The 22,761-nt window shown below is 44.6% G+C and overlaps 1 protein-coding gene across 1 annotated transcript; it reads right to left on the minus strand.

Moving 5' to 3' along the window:
- Positions 1-748: 748 nt before the first annotated feature.
- TNFSF15 (TNF superfamily member 15) lies at positions 749-19,800 on the minus strand. Its single transcript, XM_009475854.2, has 4 exons — positions 19,335-19,800; positions 12,499-12,550; positions 11,802-11,849; positions 749-6,440 (listed from the first exon to the last, which is right to left on the minus strand). The coding sequence occupies exons 1-4, from the start codon at positions 19,545-19,547 to the stop codon at positions 6,013-6,015; spliced, it is 741 nt and encodes a 246-aa protein (XP_009474129.2). The 5' UTR covers positions 19,548-19,800; the 3' UTR covers positions 749-6,012.
- Between the last annotated feature and the right edge of the window lie 2,961 nt (positions 19,801-22,761).

The following is a 22,761-nucleotide window of genomic DNA, read 5'->3' on the forward strand; positions in this document are numbered from 1 at the left end:
AGATATCACTGCCCAAGATATGAAATACATATCCAGTGGATGTTGCTATTATGCTAAAAGTGTAAGGACAGCAAAGCTCAAGCTAGAACAGGGCCAAGGGTGCCCAGAGCTCTGCTGCCTTCAAACAAGACTTTGACCCTCATTTGGTGAAAATTTCCTAGCTGGGTTGTGCCTGGCAGCCGGGAGCTGAGCAATTGGAAACACTTAGTTCCCAAGCTGCCAAGGTGCTCTTATGTACGGTTGTAGATAGGGCAAACCTGGCTTTTTGGGCAGGTTGTGATTTCCAAAGGTGGCTGGCATAACGTGGTTCCTGTCTCTCTTGGGTGCTCAGTGGAGAGCATCACTCCTTGACTCAGCAGTCTGAGAGTACGGCTATGATGCAGTTTCTGATGAGCACTGCTTTTCCGTAGGACTTTCTTTTTCAATATAGACTAAGAAAAAACAAAAAGAGGAAACCAGCTGTTCCCCACGCAAAGGGGAAAAGGGACTGAAAAAGAAAATCTGCTCAACCTTCACATTTTTTCCTTTTGAAATGCAAGTCTCTTTTCCCCTGGGGGAAAGTCTGAATCCAAGTTCACTCTGGTGAGGGACCACTAACCATGCATAAAATAATGATCATTCATACATTAACACACAACAAAATAGGTTTCTTATACATCAGCATTATCTGGCTGTATTAGCTGATCATTCTTAAGGGTGCTATTTGGTTAGCGTTTTTGGAAGGGGACCAGGATCAGAAGTTGTCACATTAGTTAACTTGCATTTTTATTATCATAAAACTTGGAAACAAGAAGCTAAGTCAGTTCTACTGGTAAAGACACACATCAGTACTGAAGCACAAGACAATATACTATCACTTATATGAAAATACATTACAATAGCAAAATGCTATACTGGTGTCTAATACCCAGATCTGGGCAAAAATTCTTGACATTTTCTGATTCTTCTAAAGAATGAATTTTCTCCTCATTTCTCATCTGAAATGATGGGCCATCCAGGAGATTAATAAAACAAAGCGCAGTGTGGTCAGTTATACCATACAGAAGTGAAAAATGAGATTCCTTCAAAATTCTGAAATGTCCGTGTTGAAAATTACAACTGAGTACCTCAATCCATTCCACTTGGTCTGTGCTGCAGTTCAGTATAGCCAGGTAGCGTTGCTTTGTACTGGGGGTCTGCTCATCCTAGTATCCACTGAACTCTGATGTCCCAAATAATCTCAGCAGCATCCTTTTCATCATTTGGGTTATGTTGGACGAGGCCTTCGACTTTCCACCTCTAGACCCTAATCCTGCCAACATACATGTGCTGGAGATGGTCCATGTAAGCACTCCTTGATTTGGAGGGCTGGTCCTATAATGACGTAGCAGAGGGTAAACACAGGTAAAACTTTTTATCTGCTTTTAATTTGAGCAATGTAGATTTTACTCCTCCCATACACCAGATAGAAAAACTGAGCTTGCTTTTACAATGATATCCCTTTAGTCACATGCTCAGGACTAAGTACAGCACAAGTATATGTTGGCAAGATTGGAGCTGTGATCCTTATAGCTTGATTTAAATTTACTTCTGTACATATATGGAGAGAAAGTTAATGCTTATTTACCAATATTTAGTTTTTAAGGGGAAAGGAAAGGGTAGGTAAGTGAACCTTTTTATGAATTTGGGTTATATTTAGTGTTAGTTTTTTGGGGATCAAAGAGATTAGGGAAGAAGAGAATTCCTAAGAATGAAAAAACTAAAAAAAAATCTGTTACTTTTTCTTTCAATTGTTTTGTTCTGAAAAGTGCTTCCCCCCCCCCCCCAAGAAATGTAAGGGTCAAAACCTGAAATCATATATTTTTAACTCATTTAACATGAGCTGCCTATTTCACCCTTTTTCTCCAGCTTGGATTTTTTCTTATAACTGTTTTAGTTTCATGTCCCCCCAAAACAAAACATATTTTCAGTTCAACCACAGACTGAAAGGTCACTTATTCACATGACCAGATTTCATCATCATCTTATTCAGTTGAAAACGCTGATGCATATGCATTTTCACGTCTCCAGAAATGATTTATGTTAAAGAAAATTTTCTAATTCAATAAACACAAATTTCTGAGAACACTTTGTCCTTATTTAGCTTTGGAAATATCTGAGAATCCATAGCTTGGGTTCAGTCTGTTTCAGATATTTCCCTTTAAGCTTGACCTCTGTCTCACTGGAGTGGCTTTACTCTGACTTCATGTCATTGACTTCTGTGGAGGAATATCTGATATACAACAGGGTCAGAATCAGCCCCTGCATACCTATTGCATTTGCTGGTCACTATTACAGAAACATTATTAGCACTGACAGGCGGAAAAAAGGGAGAGAGAATTTCCACTAGGATAGATACATGGATTAATATGTGTGCACCACTTTAAAACAAGTAATGCCAGATCTATTACTTTATGTCATGTAAAATGTGCTAGTGTGCTAAATGCGCTAAAAGCTGGTGTGTGTAATGGGGTGCAAAAGCTTGCTCTAACTGGACTAAAATAATTATTTTTGTGGCATGGATAGTGGATCAAGAGAGTCACACCTGCAATGGAGCTGCAGCAGGCCATTTTTTGTTTGTGAAATTTATCGTTAACATACAGTGGACACAAATTTTGTGCCTTGTTGCAGAAAAGACTCATTATTGCCAATGGGCTTCCTAGAACTTCTATGGAATATACATAAATATATATGTATGTATATATGTGTATATATCCCATAGAAGGCTCTTTTATTGTATGCCAAATACTGGATTCACCATTCCTCTCCCCCAGACCTCATATTTACCATCATTCAGCACGCCAGGCATTAAGCGATGATGACTTTAGATACTATTTTTATGGAAATCTGCTGTACAAGCCTATCAGGATTGCATTATGGCCTCAGAAGAATGCTACCTCATCTCATTTGTAGAAACAAAGAGCTTTCTTAATTTCTGTAACTGTCTCAGAACGGCTAGAATTTGCACTCCAGTTTTCTCCAAGGTAAACTAAATTTATGCTATATAACACTACACAGAAGCTTTCCTAGCTAGTTGCTGATGATTATTCTGTCCTGGACCGGTCACTTTTAAGTCTTCCCTTTATGAAATTTACCACGTTGTTTCGTGTGCAAGTCACCTAAAGTCCTTTACGTGGTGGTCTGCAAGAGCTGCAAATTTCATGTTTTCATGAGTTCAGATCCCGTTTTGGGTACACAACTATGGGATGAGAAGCTCAGAAGGACTCAACATGGGGTCTGAGAGAACACTTTAGAGAATCTGAGATATGGAAAGTCTTAGGGTTTCCCAGAGAATAATTTTGTCTTGAACCCCCAAGAGAGGGAGACTTCACCAGTTTTTACCATGGTGTGTGGGGTTTCTGAGCAGTAAGAACAGCCCTGCCAGGAAGCTGAATCAGAAGACACCCTTTCTGAGAAGTAATGAGGCCAGGTCGCATGTGCTAGGTACTGAATGGGTACATGGGGAATAACTGCTCCTGTCTCAGCCAGTTTCAGCTTAAAAGAAAAGGCTGAACAGGTGGAGGAAACATAGGAGTAAGGACTTAAAGATGGAAATTAATCTAGCTAATGAAGATGTACAAGGATGCTTTGGCCAAGAGTGTTTGCACCTGCTAGCAGGATCATTACCTTTACTTTCTGCCATCCTAACCTATTTTCAGATGTCAGTTTTCTCTGTACACTGGGGTGATTGTGAGAGAGTAGTGATGTGTAGAAAATTAGATTTGGACAAAGAGGTGTCCTTATACCTAATGGACTGGGCCAAGGAGGCAGGAAGGTGCCTGTGGGAGAATGGGATCAAGAGGACAGCTGATGTGGGGAAAACAAAGGACAAGTCAAAGAAAGGATGGGAAGTCAAACTGTAATGAGGTTTTGATGCAGGGACATCGTCAAGGTCTCCTAGGTGGGCAGTGTTATATAGTGGACCAACACCCAATGACTAGACTCAAAGAGAATCTGGAAGCAAGAAAGACACCTGGCTGAGGAAAGAAGGGCAGGGCAAGATGGCAATCTCCTAGCTTTTGCAATGTGTTTAATGCTGTCTCAGTGTAGATAAAACAGTGAAGGACTGAGACCTACTATGGGACCCAGGCACTGCAGAATAGGGAAGAATGGTCAAAAAGCCTTCTTTTCTGAGATGATTTACTACATAAAAGATTTGCTATGTTTAAGTATAGTCATTCTGTCAGCATGAAGGCGCTTACACCAAGCCAGGAAGAGGCAGAAATCCCGGTATTGCCTGGATTTCTCGCCTCCTCCTCTGCTCTTCTCCTCCCTTCACCCCCAATCTGCCTTGGCCTTTCTCTACATTCTATGCTTCAGCTGTGCCACTGACTTTTCCTTGTCAGCTCAAACAGATCTTTATATAGCAATAAATTGTCTCCTGCTAGGAAAAGGCTTGCTGTGGACAAAGCAGCCTGGTCTCACTGCTGGTTGGACTGCAATATGGTCTTTTATAGCTGGCCTGTCTTCACCAGAGAACTTCTCTGCCCATTTGAACTCCTCAGCTACAACCTCCTATGCCCAGTATTCTCCAACCTCAGTGCCTTCCTGACACTAACAGTGTGCTTTTGGGCCCCACCATGGCTTTGAGTGGAAACGTTAACTAGGCAATCAAGCCTTACTGTCACTTCTGGCCAAGAAATAAAAACTGGAGGAAATCTAATGAGGTTAGACAGGAAAGAGAAAGAGTTGCAGAGAGTGAAGCCTGGTCATTGCAGAACAGCTGGGTGGTAGGTCCTCGAGTGTGAGACCTCCTGGCAGTTAAGAGTGTAAAGTCCAAATCTACAAGAACATGACTTGAGTAATTGTCAGTGATGTATTTATTGTGGGAGGGGAAGGAAAGCTGGGGAATTTCCCTGAGAGACAGTAAGGTCTATGAAAGTAAATAAGTGCAAGGTGGGAAGCATTCCTGATCTCCACACCTGGCTGTGGCATGCCATGATGGTGTCTTTGGATCTTTTGACCTTGCGTAGGGACTACTGGTTGCCAGCCTTCACCCAGGCATAGGCTGGAGGGTCCCTTGTGGTTAGGGGACCACTGCAGCATTGGCAGTGGTTGCAAGGGGGAGCACCAAGACACTGATTTCTTTAGTTACACTTGCTTTGCACTAAACATAATGGAAAGCAAAATATTGCAGAGGTTTTCTCTTGAAATTTCAGTGGTTGATTTAAAAAGTGTGGAAAATTTTGCTGCCTGTCTGTCTTGTTTTTTCTGTTTTCCTAATGTTAGGACCTGTCGGGGAGATTCCACTTTCATGCTGAAACAGAAAGTGTTTCTGCATGTTCCCTAGAAATTTTACATAAAGGTTTGAGGCTGTGTATTGACTTAAAGAACTGTAAACAGTTTCTTGGGGAAAAAAAAAGATTTCAAGTAACTTCTGCAAAACATAAGATATAATTTTAATCTACTTTACAGGGAAGTTGGAAGGGATTAATTAAGTGGTTAATGATTAATCTGAGCTTTGTGTTAGTGCAAAGTACTGGGCAAATCTATTCACACGGAAATGACGAAAAGTAATTACCTTTTAGAACTGAGAATCTGAAGAAGGGTCATGCAAAACTATACTGGAAGTGCTGGAGAAAGTTCAAAACGCTTTTTTGAGGTGAGCAAATTGTACATCGGAGATGGAATTAATAATGTAGCCTAGCTGCAGTATTCAAGATCAATATTCCTACCCACTGGTATAAACTGTTCCTCCTTAGTTTACAAAGTTTTGAAGAGCTCTCAGTTTTTACTTTCAAAAATATATTTTTTCCTCAAATCTGATTTTCAGTTTTCTGGTTTTTTATTTTTTGTTTGTTTTTTTCAATTCAGCCTGTGGCTTCAGCTTTCCTTACCCCTTAATTTAAGGCTGCAAGCATCTGCAGGGGACTGACAGTGCAGAAGAAGGATAACAGCACAGAGATCGCACCCCGATGCACACCCACAAAGCCAAGGTTCAGCGAGGTCACGCCAGGGCCCTGAAGGGAAGCTCCCACCAGTGCTGCCAGGGACCTACAGTAAAAAGGCACCAAAGAAAGTTTTGTGCTCCTTAGTGTAATCCACCAGCTTGATGTCGCTAACGTTGACCATTAGCTTGTCTCCTTCTTCTAAGGAGACCACTGCGCCCAGATAAATGGGCTGGAACCAGTTGTTTCCATTTTCACTGAGGGTCTTGGTGCCAGTCAGCAGCTGGGTGGGCTCAGGGTAACTGTCAGTGACTTTGGTGATGATCTCAGTGACCGAATTTGTTTTACTGTGACTTTCAATGGGCCCTCGGAACGTGACCTGAGCATAGACATAGTAGTCCCCAGACACAGGTATCACCAGAGCGTTGCTGGAATAACTCAGGTTGTTCTTGGTAAAGGCCAAGCCTCGCTTGTCTTCCCATTGCAGGATGGGCAGATATTTTCCCACGTTCTTGGTGAGATCTTGTTTCTTCACTGCGGGACAAAGAGAGAGGGAGAAGAGATGGATTAGTTTGCTACAGGTGGGGATATGTTGCTGAATGCAACATGAGATCTCTACTCCAAAGGGCAAGCAATTTAAATAGGGTAATCAAAATGCTAGGACAGAAATGTTCTTATTTTACAGTTTGAAAACTGAGGCAAAATTGGCTGCAGGTCAACTGTCCAGGGATGTTTTTGGATGGTGTCCATAGGGTGTCCAGATCTGAGCAATCAGGAGTGAAAGCCAAGGATGCTTTTCAAGACCTCAGCCAGCGCAGGCTGCCTGAAGGGGTAGGCTGCGACTGGATGTCCTGGTTGTAGGCCAGATCCTGAATGATGAGACTGTCCTTCCTAAAGGCCGAGTGTCATGGCACTATGGAGCAATACAGATGGCTTTACTCCGCAGGTCCAGGGTGCTGTCTTGCCTATTTACAGACTATAAATCTTGTCCTTAAGTGCTGGGGCAGTTGTACACATGGGTGCTATGCCTGTACCTAATGGTTTGGGAGAGTAATAACAAATACTAAAGCATCATTTTCTTCAGTAGTGATGGATTGCAATTATGTTAATTAGACAGACACTACTGTGCTTGCAAATGTTTCACGATGATCAGCATGATCTGTCACCAAGCACTGAGACACTTGAACTTCTCTTCTTGCCAAATTGCTTCTGAAGGATGTTAGGGTTTGTTAACCCTCGTGTCAAGCTTTTCTTCCCGAGTGTTCACAATGCAATCTTTTGCTGTAGAATTGCCTTTAGTTTACCAGTGTCATCTGATTTTACCAAAAATCAGAAACCCCCACTGTGCTTCAAGAGGCCGAATTCCAAAGCAACACATTATATTCAAAACAATTTTTAATCTCAATTTTTTTTAAATGCTTTGCTGGAACAAAACACTAAGCTTGGTGTTAGCCTCAGCTTTTCTCCAGACTTTTTCCAGTCTTGTGGTTAGCTGATTACAAGCAGAGCTCTAATCCAGACCTCAACACTAGTCTGATCCAAGCCAAGGATTCTTCCCAGGCTGCACAGGTCTCAGGGGAAGAATCAGGGAACTGCTGCCCTATTCCCTTCACCTCTCCTCCACCATTTTAATTTCTCTCACATGATAGCCAGGAGAATAAGCCCTAGCACTTATTCATTTTTCTGCAGGGAAGCGAAAGAGTTTTCTCTGATCTTTCATGACTGCCATGTAAAATCATTGTGGTAAAACAGAAGCTGAGGCAGTGAAAAGGAAGAGGATAAAAACCATTAAGGTTCCTCCAGGGATTAAAATGAACCTGGAAAGTTAATGTTAAATGCTGAGAAAGACTGAGCCAACTGATTTCCAGGAAATGAGACCTTTTTCATGAGCTTGAGTTAATGTTTAAAGTTGATTTTTATTCAGTATTTGGGGAAGGGCTTTGTGTGCATGGGAGGGCAAACTGAGTGCAGGTAAAGGAAAGCTTTGAAATTCTCTTGGCAATAACCATTAGGTTTATCCTGGGTGAAATGAGATTCAGAAAAACTAATGTGCTCAGCTCCCAGTGGCATCCGTTTCCCTCTCTTTTCTAGCAATAAATAATCCGTAAGGAGACAAGAAGGAGTTAGGAGTGCAATTTCTTGCATATTCTCTGAGTAGCACAACAAAATAATGGCTTTTTTTCAGCCTGCCTGTCAGTGCTGCTGAAGAGTCAAATCTTTCTGCTCTTTCCCCAGGAGGCAAAGTACATGAGGAGAGTATTTCTGTGTGGGAGAGCGCTAGACAGGGGTTGTGATAGCAAGCCAAGCTAAATTATTGAAGTATTATAAGGACGATGAGGCTTAAAGCCAATGGAGCTTTGTCTTATACAGAGAGAGAGAGGAATAAAGAAAGTGAAAGTACTCATGGTCTGCCTTCATCCTCATCTACCTCTTGGGTGTTTAGGGACTGGTCTGAGTCCTGGCATAAAACTAAAGTAGCATTTGGGTCACTCTAAGGTTACAAAAGTTTGGAGTAATACCTCTCAGAGATCAGTTGGTAGCAGATGAAATCTTGTTTGGGATGGGAAGGATCTGAAAAGATCAGAATATTTCCAGAAAATGTCCTGGGCTCTTTTCCATCTTGGGAATTTTGGGGGAAAACTGAAGAGAAGCTGCATGTGAAATATTCCTTTCTGTGTACAGTGACGCATTTAAAATGTCAATGACTCTCAGTTCTTCAATGTTTTTGAAAACTAACAGGCATCTTAAATCAAGTACGTGATTTCATAACTTCTAGAATTAGGCAACTCTAAGTTTTACAGCTATAACCTCCCTTTTAGGTTAAGGCTCACTCTATTGATGCTCTCTATTTTCATTAATTTTTCCCATGCTTTCAAGGTCAAGAGGAAAAATGCATGTTCAAGTGCCTTTGAATACAGTATAGCTCCTTTTTTAGCAGCAGTTGTACTTTGTACTTGTCATTTATTTACTTCATAAATATATGGAGCTATACTTCCTGCAAATATACATACCATGCTGATTCATGAATTAAATAAAATCTGCTTTTAATAAGGGATCATTGCTACAGTTCCTTCAACCTTCCCATCCACTATAAATTTTTGGCATCCCTTACATGTGAAATTACTTCTCCTTTCCCCAAATCCCTTTTGATTTAGTTCCTTGCTGAAGAATCCCTGTTGCTTGTTAGCTTTTGGGTATATTTTGTGGCATATTGCTGAACTTGTGGGCTTTCTACAATTCTTAGCCCTCACCAGTGTGAGCGCCTGATACTGAACACTGTACTTTGAGGCCAGATTCCTGGTCTCAGCAAAAGATTAGATTCTGAGTCCCCTGTTGTAGTAAAGCCCTTGTACAGCATGTACTGCAAAGTCCTGTGGCTGCAGGGTCTCTGTTACTCAAGAGCATGCCCTGGAAGTTTAATAACTGCCCTTAAAAGATCATTCCTTCCAGCAATCAACTGGAACCAGAAAGTGATGTTCTACTCAGATTTAGTGGAGCGCTTGGATACCATTGCAGCACAATAAGTGTGAGCCAGGTACTTGATGGGGTTTCTGCAACATAGCTCATCCAGCGGTGCCACAGGCTGGTGACAAGAAGGAATAGGCATTGGTCTGCATCTTGACCCAAAGTGCAACCAAATAAGTCAGAGAGAGAATGATGGCGTGGCATGGCCCAGTCATCACCAAATATACATTAGTGTACAGGAGAGAATGGGGATGGAGAAAAGTCCTAGCTAGGTATTCACATGGATTGTGCCATTCTTCAGTAGCTATAGCCACCCTGGGAGAGGAGATCTTGATTATCCAGTTTGGATAAGTTCAAAATGCTCAGTGTGTGTTAAAAAGGCCAAGAGCAGGTGGAAAATTGATCCTAAAAGAACAGAGACCAAAACATCAAGTCATTCTGCTACTGCTAATTCAGTGGTGCATTCCCGTGAAAGTACTGTGGCTAGTTCTCATTCCTCTCACTTCTCTGCCCTCACCTTCAGAATAGACTTGCCTAAAACTAGAAAAAGACAGAGATCTGCAAGAGATTTCCTACAAGTGAGGCTTTTGTAGTCTACCACCTTCACTTTGAAAAAGGTACCTGAGACAGGGGAATGTAACAAAGATCTGAAGAAGAATTATTCCTTATTTGCTTTCTATGCACAAGTCATGGTTTCTGAGAAGACCATAAGAATATTTCTGAGAATATTATTATGTTATATATAAGTTTAAAATAACAGGAAATATTTTCTGGCTGTGATGCACTGTTAAGTTTGGGAACTCATTGGCACAGGGTAGAGCACCAAAAATATATTTGAGCTAAAAAAAGGTCAAAGATAAGCTCAGGAAAATTAGGTTCCCTGATGCCTACGTAGCACAGCAGCTTGGGTATAGCCTTTTCGCACAGAAAAGGAGCGATAATATCCCCTTAGCATTTTTCTTTTCATGCTCCATGCTATGGCCAACAGTGACTGCCCTGAAATGACAGGTTGAAGAGGACAGGCACCACCCCAGGGATACTGCTCGGGAATGACAGCAAAGGAATTTTTGTAAATGGGGGACCTGAGGAAATTTGAAGAAAACTTGGGTGCTTCCCTGAGGCAACTGGACTTTTGTGCAACCCAGGGAAGTTCCCGTTGGCAAAGCAGTGCTTCGGCTGCTCTTCTGAGTCAGCTCCACCAAGAGCCTCTGGGTCTCTCTGCCATAGGGTGACTCGGGGCAAACAGAGAGACTTACACTAACAGACACGGTCCTTTTGCTCTTACAAACTTGCACTTAAGTGAAGATGTGATTTTGAACAAGGACAGGTCAGTTTTGGAGCTCTAGCAACCTGCGTGCAAAAGGGGATGGGATCAAGGATGTGCATTAGGAAGGAGCTTGTGGATTAGGGAAAGTAAATTATGATGGGAAAGAAATCAGCCCTGAAATACTGAATGGTTTAACCCTGTAGGTGAATTTGTGTGAAGCATCATGCCATTTCTTGCGTGCTTCAAGTTACTAAAGTGCTCCCCTGGGACAACACACAGGGTGTTGGAGAAGCCTCTGCAGTGAGCTGTATTTTTGAGAGGTATGAATTGCCTTAGGTCAAAGCATCTGGAGAGCCTTTCAGCTCTCAACTCCATCCACATGGGAACCAGCCATGAACTTTTTCCTCTTCTCTGGTAATACCTAAATTTTCCAGGTGAGTGGAGCTGGTGAGGATGGGAGTGGGCTCAGGACAGTGTCCTTGGTGTGATGCCAGCTATGCCTTCAAGGCTAAGGTGGTGAGATGGTGGCCTTGCAAATGCTGGCAGTGCCTCGGAAATGTACGGCAGCCCATCCTGCGATAGGGCTTTGCGATAGCACCTTCCAAAGACAAGATAAAAGCTTGCAGGGGTTCATCTGGGCATTAGCCTTCCCTTGCTTGCTCTGACAAGTGTTAGAGATGATCTCACTGAAAACAGGGGGCAATTTGATGGCAATATGGTGTGTGTGGCCTGAATCAGGCCTTGCAGAAAAATAAGGTCTAAAACTGGTCTTATTTGACCTGATTTTGCTCCAAAACTGGTAGTTCTTCCCAATTCACTGCTCCGTGAGGGCTCACTTGATCTCCTTCCCCTGCCTTTTCTAGGGGATTCAGCAGATTACTAAGATACCAGGCACCTATTTAAGTTCAGTTACAAGAGCTGCTCATTCAATGAAAGAAATGGCTTGGAAAAGTGGCGACATTTCTGTCAACTACCTCCTTTGTGGGCCCTTTTCTACAAACACAGGCTGCAGTCAATCTGCCATAGTCAACAAGGCAAAGCTGATGTTTCCCCATGTTTCCTGCAACACCTGATCCTATCAGATCCATATAGACCAAGATTATTGTACCACAACATCTGCTGTAATACCTGTGGGAAACGCTTCATTTTTGAACAAGTATTACCTGTCAGGTGTGCTCTTGGCTTTTCTGCACTGGAAAGTTTATCTGTAACTGAGGGAAAAAAAGAAAAAAAAGCATATAAGGATGTTTTCATGTAAGAGCTGCTGTTCAAGTCAACAAGATGTGAGCGGTGATCGATGCTGCTGAGGAAACGTGTGCAGCCCCTTTCCATTTCTGCCTAAGTTTGAGTCAGGAGTTATTTACTGTGATTGTTTATGGACACTGTTGAGGTAATAAAATCCCTTTGCAAATGAGCGAGCTTGTCAGGCCTGCTGCAGCGTCAACAGGGCACATTGCGGCCCTGTCTTAAATTGCTGGAGGGCGAACCGAGGGGAGGTGTGGTGTACGTGGATGAGAGCATGGTGTGCATGGGCTCCTGAATCCATGCTTTTGCATGTTCAGGGCATTTTACTGATTTCTGAGAGCTGCTAGGGAGGTCTGTGCCTGCACTAGAAGGAGTGAGCTTGCACAGCCCTAGGGTTAGAAATTCTCACACTTTCGCTGTGGCCCCAGTTATCTCCCTGCATCTTGTTACCCAGGTTTGCCTCTGTCTGCCCTGGCTTGTTTGGCTCAGGAGGGATTTGGGTGGTGAGAGCGGAGGGCAGGCAGGGAGGCATCTGCCAGCAGCATGCTGTGGCAGCAATTGCGAAACCTTGGTAAGCAAAGTGTTTGGGATGGGGGAAAGGACTGGCAAACTTACCAGTATCTACTGCCCGTTGCTTCAGAAAGCGAGAGACCCTCTCTTCTGTGACCTGCAGGAGAGATTTACAAGCAGTTAGCTCAGGGCTCCGGGGTGTACAGTACCTCCACGGAGGGTCTTGTTTGCATTATCCCAGAAAATGGAATATGCTACCGTAATATTATCAAGTTAATCTAGAGCTTTGATGTAAAAGGACAAGCCCTGACAAGGCTTTGCTTCATTGCAAGAGTTTTCTGCTGTTTGTTTGAAACCACCTGTGCCTCTGAAACAGTGCCAGGGACAGGACCTGGGCTCCTGTGATGGTGGTTGTGTTAAACTCCAGTCTTGTTCAGAGGCCGGACAAGCCCTTGGCATAACTGGGAAAGGACTGACAGAGTGGCCAGTGTGAATTAGCCATCGCTAACCCTCCTTTGGGATGGTGCCTCCATCCAGCACCGCTGGAGCACCTCTGCTGCTTAGAGACTCTCCTGTCCCTCAATCTGTGCAGAACAAACAGAGCAAGCAGAGCAATCTGAGTGATTCTTCCCTGCCTCAAGACTCAGCAGGTCTGAGCCTTTACAGGTGCAAAGGTTCATCCATAACACCAGCGAAGAGACTGAGGTGTATCAGCTACAGAGCTACTGTTTCACTTGCTTTTCTTTCTGCATCTGTGTTATTTCAGTCTGTAAGTCTGTTGCTTAGGTCTGTCTTGAATGTTGGGTAGCTTCCTTGGAAGATTTCCAAGGAGCTGAGCAGGTCTGAGAGTGCAGCTGGCAGAGAGTGAGCTCTGCAGCACACTGACACTCCACCGAGGGAAGGCAGGGTGATTTGCCTTTCCTTGCCTCTTACGTTTTGTTCTAGAGCCAAATACCAGCACACTCACAACACATCCCCGTGCCAACATGCATTTGCATGGCAGCAGGGCATGGCCCTGGGCCGTGCCAAGTGGTTCTGACGTTTAGGTCGAGCAGTTCAAAGGGAAGCTACTGTCTGCCTGCCACATGCCTACCAGGGCTGGTCCTTTTGAATCATGCCTGGGCATGGCTGGTGGCTTCTTGCCAAGTGCCAGTCCTCTTATGGCAGCCTGCAAAGCAGCACGGCTCCTAACTAGAGGATGCTGTGAGATGCTGACTCTGGATCTGGCCTCCCTGGGGTGTGAGGAGCATCCCTTACGCTTTCCCCAGGGCACAGTTCATTGCAGGTCTATGCCAAGAGCGTGGTTGCAGAAAGCAGACAGTCTGGATTATGCAGCCAGCTCAGTGTTGACTATCAGGGCTGTCAGAAACCCCTATCATGCAACATTTGTCAGGAGTACACTGGTGTGGTATGGTGCGTTTTACGGACAGCTACAATAAATACATTGAATAGAGTAAACTGCCAGTGATCAGCTTACAGCTAAGGATTTGATGCACATTGCTTAATAAACAGGCTGAAATAGTATTAGCACGTAGATGCTGAAGCTATCTCCTGGTAGCTGTGTCTCACACAACTTCAAATACTGCAGGAGAAGTAGAAAATGGACAACTTATATTGGCCGGGGAAGGAGAGTGTTTGTGGAAGAAGAGTCGGGCTGCCTGGGTTTGGGGACTGCTAGCTAATCTAGTAAGCCCAAAGATATTGTAGTATTTTACTAGCAGTAAACATCCATGTGCTCCTGCAGAAAACTGTAATTTCTAAAATAGTTGCTCCAGTGTGTTGGAAAAAAAATGGAGAAGGAAAACTGCAGGCAAAATTATCTCTTTTTTTTTTTTTGCCCTCCCTTCCCCACCTGTACACACATACATAGCCCAGCCATAGGAGTCTGCTTCTCTGCAGGAAATGTCACCTAGAAGTGACAGTGGTGCAAAAGCTCAGTGCGTGGCTGACAGAGAGAAATGGTGTTACGCTGTCAATAAGATGTCTGGGCCTATCGTTATGACTAATGACTTTCTCCAAGGTCCTGTCTGCTTGCTGTGGTGTCTAAACATGACTGTACTTTTGATGTGACACAGTCTCATAGCCAGGTGACTTTGTCCTTCCACTGGTGGGAAGCACAAGATCGGTGTGGAGGATTTCCCTCAAACACTCCCCCTTGCTGTTGGCCAGATGTATAAGCATATGAGTTTATTTATACCATTATGTATGTGACACTTCCTACATATTTATCAAGTGACATATTTTCTAACAATGTTAAGTACTGCAATGAGCTACAAATCAATCAGAAATCTGCATTTAATTATGTAACTTCAGTGGGACTGTTTACATATTTAAAGCCTAACTTCTGCTGAAGGACTTCATATAAACTCAGATGTTGCAATACAAACAGAGATGATGGGAAAGTGGGAAGGATATCAAGAAAAATTCTGTTTTTTTATAAAAAATAACAAAATGACTAAAAACTGAGGAGAAGCTTTTTATGCAACCTCAATTTTCTAGTTTCCAAAGCAGACTAGATGGAAACTCGAGGTGCAGAACCTGCATTCATAGATGCTAAAAGATAGTGTGATTCAGTAGATAGAGCAGGGTGCTGCAAGGTGTGAAATTATTCTGTTGCTTGGCAAAGGCAGGTTTTTTTTCCTAATTGCGCTATTTGATAAGGATACAAATCTAAACCTCCTATTGAAAATATTTTAGCACTAGACAATGCTACATAATGGCCAGGCATTAGTAATATTTGTCCTAAATAAGCACAAATGTTGTGCATTGGTGGTGTAGATGAGGTGATGATGGAGAGCTAAGCAGCATGAGCTGATAGAGAGATCATTTACACAATTAGTGTCTCTCTTTTCCTTTCTTGCTTAGCTGTGATTCTGAAAAGTTCACAGCATGGCTTCAATTTTCCCTTTGGTTACTGTGGAGAGACTAACCAGCACTGAGTGATGTTAAAAATCCCACCTTACAGCTGACTTGCAAACAATGTCTTGGACAGTCAGCTCTAATTACCCTGAAGATCGCGGTATGCAAAACACTTCTATATTTTTTTGATACTAAGAATGTCCAAAAGCCCCAGTGCATTTATATTCATATGTTGCTAAAGCCAAAAAGAGGGGCTGAACATCCCCTGCTCCTGCGCTTTGCCTCTTGCACCTCCAGGAAGAGCCGGGGGTATCTGACAGAGAACTGCATGGGAAAAGCAGCTTGGCAGAGAGATGAATAAGCAAAATATCCCCAGCACCTCCATCCACTCCATTTTTAGCACAAGACACTGTTTTACGGGCAGGGTCTCTGCAGGTCATACAGAGCACATACACTCACAATTTTGCTAGCTCCAGAGATGCTGCATGGTCTGGGCTGAGCGTTTTTAGTAGGGGCCTCTCCTGTGCCAGTAAAAACCAGCTTCAGTGGGAGTATTTCAGCTGGACTATAGTGCCCAGTGTAAGCATGTACCCAGGGCATGTGCTCACTGGTTTCTTTGCCCGCAAGGACCATGTGCATCAAGCAGCAATGGCCAGGCAGGAGTTTTACTGCTGCTGGCTTTTGGAAGGGGAATCCCACACACCTGGGCCTAGGTGCAATGTTCACGGCTCCTCCTCAGGCATTTCTCCTTCCCTACAGATCAGGAACCCATTTCAGGTTCTCTTTCCCGTCTGAGCAGGCCATTAGGGCTTCTGGCTCTGCATGAATTATGGTTCTGGCAGTCCTTTTCCAAGCTTTGTTGCTAGCTTTCTGGCTTCATTCCTTTGGGTGGGATCCAGGAGGAGCTGCTAGGACCTTAAAGTCCCTCTTGTACTGCAACAGCTCCCTTCTCCATCACAAGGCTGACATGGCACATAGGCTCGTGTGCAACCCTTTGGACAGGTTTTGGAATTTCCATTTATGCTGCTTGTGGTCCTGCTATGCCAACTATGCCATGAAAATAAGCCCAAGTACCAACACCTCCAGGCCACAAGACTTGATGCTCTGCTTTATTGGGCTAGCTAAGCGGGTTGCTAAGGCAGCCAGAGATGCTCTCCTGGCTGCTGTTCCATTCCCTTGGTAGATTTGTACACTCAGACTGAAACTTGGCTTCCTTTTGGGGAAGGATGCACAGCAGTCCTGGCCCTTCCTCTGGAAGGGCACCACTAGAGCCTTTATAGATTTCCTACTAATAACGCAAGCCATGTGTTATCGCTTGAAGAACCCTATTTCCTCAACTTACTCTGTCTTGAAGCACAAAAGAAAGTGATTTCTATTTCCAAAAGGGAAGCAGTGTAGTGAGCCCGGAATGTGCCCAGGGAAACCATTATCAGACTTGAATTATTCGTGCAAGATGCAGTATACCATGAGAGAGAGAGAGAACCCGTGGCTCACACATGTTGCTGTAATGACGTGACTTGCCCTGCTTTTTCCTGAAAGGGACATTTCTAGAGCAGAAGGTGAGTTTGTATCCCTTCAAAGGCAGAATGTTACACCATGTGCACCCACACAGAAGCGGAGATGAATAAACCACCTCACCCCGCAGGCAAATCAAAGAGGCACGCCCCTGTTGCACAAACCTTCCCCAGCTCCTCTTGTCCTCCTCTTCGCTCCAGAAAGGACTGGCTCAGGAATTTACTACATCTGCTTCTCAGCTGCTCAGCTGCCAAGTCCCTCCCTCCTTCCAGGACTGCCCCCAGTGCAGAAGTCATGTGTGGGCTGAGCTCTGGTCCCGGGGTAATGAGAGGACTCCTGTGGGCTCGCTGCTGCAAGGGTCAGCAAGCAAATACACATCTGGTGCAAAGTTGGGTCTGCCCACTTGCTCCCAGTATGCCCAGGGCATCTGCACCCCAAAACCAGTGCCACGGAGAGCTCTGGCACATGTGTCTGGTCCCAGCCTAGTTTTCCTGATTTGGGCTATCAATGAGGTACATGAAAAAGGCATCCTTTAGCAATCCAGTTCTAACACTTCAAATGCGGAAGAAAATGCACAGAGACATTTTCCCGAGAGCTTTATGCCCAGAAACATTCCCATGGACTGAAACAGGCTATAGCTGTGCTGAGCTGCAGGACTGAGCGCCTGGGCTCAGCCTGTGACACAGCTCCTTGGGGAATTAACCAAAAGCTATACAGGCAGACAAATCCACCCGTCTGTGCCTTGTTGCAGGACAACACTGGCGATAGAGTCGGTTACCAGTGGAGTGAACGAAAAATTCAGAAAATGCAGGATCCAGTTGAACTGTAGCTGGGCGCTCCACCCACTAGGCTTGGCATGAAGGCAGCGGGAAGCCGGCCAGCCCTGATGATTTTTTTCTTCCTCACCGGGACTCGCAGAGGCTGTAACTCATCTGATCACCTCATTACATCACTGGGAATACTATGCACTAATAATGCAGTGCATATGCATGGAAATACACAGTAGCGTAGCCCAGGCTAGAGCAAATCTAATGGCTTACGTTGCGCTTTTCCTCTTAAAAAGCCAAACCCAGTCACAAAAATACTTTTCTCCGCTAACTCTGGCAACAGGATCAAGAGCCAGGAACATATTAGTCCAATCAAACAGGCTAACGTTTTATTATTATTTCACTCTAAGACTGTTTTAAGAACTGAACTGTTCTGCTTTGTGTAACCTCACAGGACACAAACAAAGAGCAACTGCAGCTGAGACTGTCCAAAGTGCCTCCTCACTCTGTGCGCACCCACTCTAACTGGCCTAAATAGCAGTAACGGGCTCAGCGCGGTAACACGCACTTTCGCGTGTACAAGAAATCAGCATATTTAACAGTCTGAGGTCCTGTGCAGGGCTGCTGCATCTCCTTTCAGCTGTGCACGAAGGTATAGCCAGATAATGCGGAAGATACTGCACCCAGAAGCCGTCATCGCTTGGGTGCGAGATGCCGGCTGTGCAGACTTGAGGTCAAATGGGGGCTAGCAAGTCTCTGTGCAGCCAAGAGCACGCATGCGTGCAGCCATGGGTACAGCTGTCACACTGTCTAAACATCCGTAGGCTAAATGTGTGTGAGGTTAGAAATGTGCCTTCGAGGCCCCTTACTAACACTGCTTTTTTTGCTGTTCCTAAGTGAGCATATAACAAGCAGGCTAATTGGGGAATTTCAGACCTGAAGCTAAAATTCAAACCTTAATTCTTCAGGCCTATAGGCATATATGCATCCTTCTAGCATAGGGCAGTCCTGCTGAATTCATAGTCTACTGTGGAAATAGGCACTTGTTTGCAGTCTGGCATGAGAAGGAGTGGGGTGGCATAGAAGGGCATTAGAAGCAGCCACACCAGCAAGCTTGTATTGCTAGGAGCAAAGTGAGTTTAGCTGTCTGTCAAAGCAGAAGAGCTAAGAAGATCCCTAGATCTAGAGAAAGTTTTGATGGGGAGTAAAAAATGGGATGTGAAATTTAGGGTCAGACTCCTTAGTTGTCTCAAATCATATCTCTGCAGGAGTTTGCACTAATAATATATGAGAGCAGTAGCTGTCTGCCCAGCGATGGATGATGGGCACTGACCTACTGACATGAGCAGTGCGGTCAGCAGATGTTTGCTGAAATAGGACACTGGGAGGGGAAGTCTCGGAGTGAAGCTGAAAGAAAGGAGGAAAATGAGCCATAGTGTCAAAATCTGGCTGAAATCAGTGGAGAGGCACTGATTTCCATCAACTAGCAAATTTTTAAGCGTTTCCTGCAGCATGTCAATGAAAGTTTTAAAGTTGTGTTTCGTACCGTGACCATAGTGAAATTAAGAGAAGAGGAACAGAAAACACTAGTTAAAAAGACCAAACAATAATAAGATTTATCCCAGGCAGATTTGCTCTGAGTAAGGAAGAAGGAATGTAACAGCAAGTTTCGCATGTTCCCTTAAAAATGAGAAACTCCTTTAAGAGAATAAAAAACCCAAACATCCCGACCCTGGAGACACGGAATGCAGTGCTCTCCTCGCAGGGTGGCAGGACAGAAATCAGTTGTCAGTCCCTTACCTGGCTGGTGCAGGAGCTGGGGGCTCTGAGGTTTCCAAAAAGCAAGTAGGCAGTGGGCAGCGCCAGGACCAGCACGGAGAGCAGGCACAGCAGCACCGCGCACCGTATCCTCCTCAAATCCTCCCTGAGGTGCATCCTGGAGGCTTGGTTGGTCCCAGGAGCCGCCTCCTCCAGGGTTATCTCAGCCACGCGGTCCATGCCGGCGCCTGGCATGCGAGCAGCTGCTGTTCCTGGATGGGAACTGGGAACAGCAAAATCTCTTCTGGTGTCTACGCTGCATGGAGACCCCCATTAAATAAGAGCTGTCCCAAGTGTGGGAAGGCACCGACACACACACACCCTCCCTCCCAAGGAATGCACCGCCTACAATAGAAACCTAGCTCAGGGAAAGAGAGCACTGCGGCTCCCTGAGCTCCCCGAGGTGCCTGCTGTGTGCCTCTGTCCGGCTTTTTTTCTCCCTTGCTGTGCAGAAGGAAGCTAGGAAAGTCCCAGTGGGTGGAACCAGGACAAACCCTGCTGCTGGGCTGGATAAGCTTGAAAGCTTTTCCACATGGCAAAGGGAACATGAAATGGGAGTGAAAGTGAGAAGCAGGGGGAGAGCGAGAGCAAGCGTCAGAGGCAAGCGTGCGGCGTCCTGGAGCCCTGGGAGAAGTCTTTTAGGGAAGGCGAGGGTATTGCAAGTGACCCCAAAGGTCACTCCAGGACTGGGAGGTGTTGCCATGTAGACTTATCCAGATTGTTGAAATTGGAAATTTTTTTCCCAGAAAAATATGGTTCTCATCAAAACTGAAACTTTCTTTGATTTATACACGCACACAAGCACTGATGTGCAGAAACTTCTCCTTTTTCCCTGGGTAGAGAAACAGGGTGGAAACTTACTTATTTTTTACTGAGAGAGCAACAAGATTTGGTTTCCTCCACCTCCCCATGAGAAACATTTCAGATTTGTGTTATTACAAAATAATACCAAAGAAAGAAAAATATTTTCTCATGTCCCAGTCTGTCTGCAAACCGCCCCCCCCCAATAAAAATTCAGCCAGCTCTTATCATTTGCACTTCCATAACACTGCTAGAAATCTTCCTATTACAATAGTCTGGTGCAGCTCTTGATACACTAGAAAGCTAGAAGTCTTGCTCTGAGCAGAATGTATAATTTAGTGAGGATGACCGAGGCTGTCAGCAGCGCGAACGGGGATCCTTGCCAGCAGACTGGACAGGGAATAGGCCAGGGGAAGAGAAAGTGTGAAGCGGAAAGCAAGAAATAGTGAAACTCAGTATGGTTTAGGGAGACGGGACAAGAGAGCTGGTAAAGCCCCAAAGGACGTGTGCTCTAATCCAAGCCAAGCCACATAACTCCTTTGTGACCTTATGTTAGTGACTGGCTTTGTTTCCTTCTTTAATTCATTGTTTGTTTTCATTTATGCTGTAAAGCCTTGAGGACAAGGATTCTGTTTTTACAGCACCCAGAACTGATTTCAGGGCAGGTGTGACTCTATCATAAATTTAAAAAGCAGAATGGGCGGGAAGGTGATGCTAAGATCAGTAGAAAGAGAACTCATATTTCTGTGGAAGTGCTGTGTAGAGAAGTGATTTTTTTTTTTTTTCCTGGGGTCCCAGTTGCTTATTCTAGGGCAGAGTTTGGCCATGAGTGTCAAAGTTAATTTTCTCTTCATTGTGAGTGCCGCAAAGTGCTTGATATATATTCAAGGCATGTGCCTTAGAAGCAGCCAGCCACAGATATCCAGTAAACCCTCTGGAGTTTGGTTTTTTTCTTTTCCAAGGAATTCTAGTGGAGCCAGTTCTGAGTTAAAACATCTCGTAAGAGCTTTTATTGGCCTGAGACTTCTTGCAGTGGTACGTGACCTGCAAACCTTGGGCTGGAAGAGGATGAGTAGCCGGAGCCTCAGAGAGCAAGGGCTGGGCTTTTGAGATGAGATGGGAACAGGTTCATGCTCTGCATCTGGCTCATGAAGCCAAGCTGAAAATTTGTTCTTAAAAATCCCAAGAAAGGAAGGGGAAATTTGTTTTTTTTTCTATCAAGAGCGCAAGTGCATCTAGCACACGGCATGCCTTTTATTTGCCAGGATGTGACTCACCCAAGACGGCTCAACAAGGCAGCTTTAGAGCAGCCAGAATAAACGCAGGTCTGCAGATCTCCTGCACCAGCACTGGTCTTCTGCCACCTGGCCGCCCTCGGCTGCGCCGCACTGCGCAGGGTGCTCCTGCCTGGAGCATTTCCAGGCCATCCCAAGGCTGCAGCGCAGGGAATGGTGACCTTCAGTGACCACAACTGTCTCATCTTTCCCATGAAGGCAGCCGGGCCTGTGCAGGCAGGGTGTGGGCAGGGGCAGTCCTGCTCGGCTGTCTGTCATGGTGTTCTTCAAATTTCTCCTGCTGCTCCCTGTTTGCCCCCAGCTGAGCTCTCAGCCCTGACTGTTGGGTAAATTCTCCTGCTCACGTCAGGTGTGTCCTGGCCCGTGATCCTTGACTAGTTTCTACTGATTAGAGAAATCTGCAGAGGTTACCAATCCAGCTCGCCTCTGTAGTTTAACAAGCTTTAAAGAGGGGGGGAGATATTTTACTGTGGAGTTAAATATATGGGACTTAGAGATGTTTTTAAAAAGAAGAAAAAGCGTGAAAAGAACTAGGGAAACAGCTTGTCACTGGGGCATGCCACCTTTGTGCTGCTGAGTTTTCTCTTCTTTCTGTAGTGCTTTTTGTTCTTTCTGCATGCTTGTGCATTCTATGTATGAGGGCATTTTGTCCGAGGACAAATAAACTGAATCATATATATATAGGGAGGATAAAGTGGTATACATAAGGATGATATTGCGGGTATTTCTGTCTTCAGCATGGAAGGTACTTAGCATATTGCATCTTTATTCACCCCTTGTCTACACTGGGTAATGGCTGTGTTTTTAGTTTTTAGGCTTGCAGTGAATATGGAGAAAAAGTAATTGAGCATTCAAAGACCATTTCACACATTTTCTAAGAGTTTTCAAAGTGCTTCTTGTTCACTGTGTTCAGAATGGTTAATGTTTTACCTGCACCATTTCCAGCTAAAACCTGTGAGGTTCTCCTTAGGAAAAAAACCAAAACACAGAACATCCTTTAACTGGGGTGGAGGGGGAATCAGCACGTGATATTTGCTCCTCTTGATCTTGTCATGTCCTTCCTGCTCGGTGTTTTGCTAGGTTGTCTGGAGTCTCCCACTAGAGACATCGTGTGTACAGAGATGCAGCATGGATAGGCTGTAGCTGGTGCTGAGCACTCTCAGCACCGGTCATGACTTCCCAGGTTGGCATTTCGTCCTTCCCTCTTGCTGCTGCTACCTTGATGCCATGGCTGTTGGTTGCTGGCACATATTCAGTGGTGGTGCCTCTGTTGTGTTTCTCTGTGGCCAATTCACACCTTCCAGCACTTGGCT

Source organism: Nipponia nippon, unplaced genomic scaffold (genome assembly GCF_047370975.1).
Source record: "Nipponia nippon isolate SJK-2023a ecotype South Korea unplaced genomic scaffold, ASM4737097v1 scaffold_16, whole genome shotgun sequence".
NCBI classification, from domain to species: domain Eukaryota; kingdom Metazoa; phylum Chordata; class Aves; order Pelecaniformes; family Threskiornithidae; genus Nipponia; species Nipponia nippon.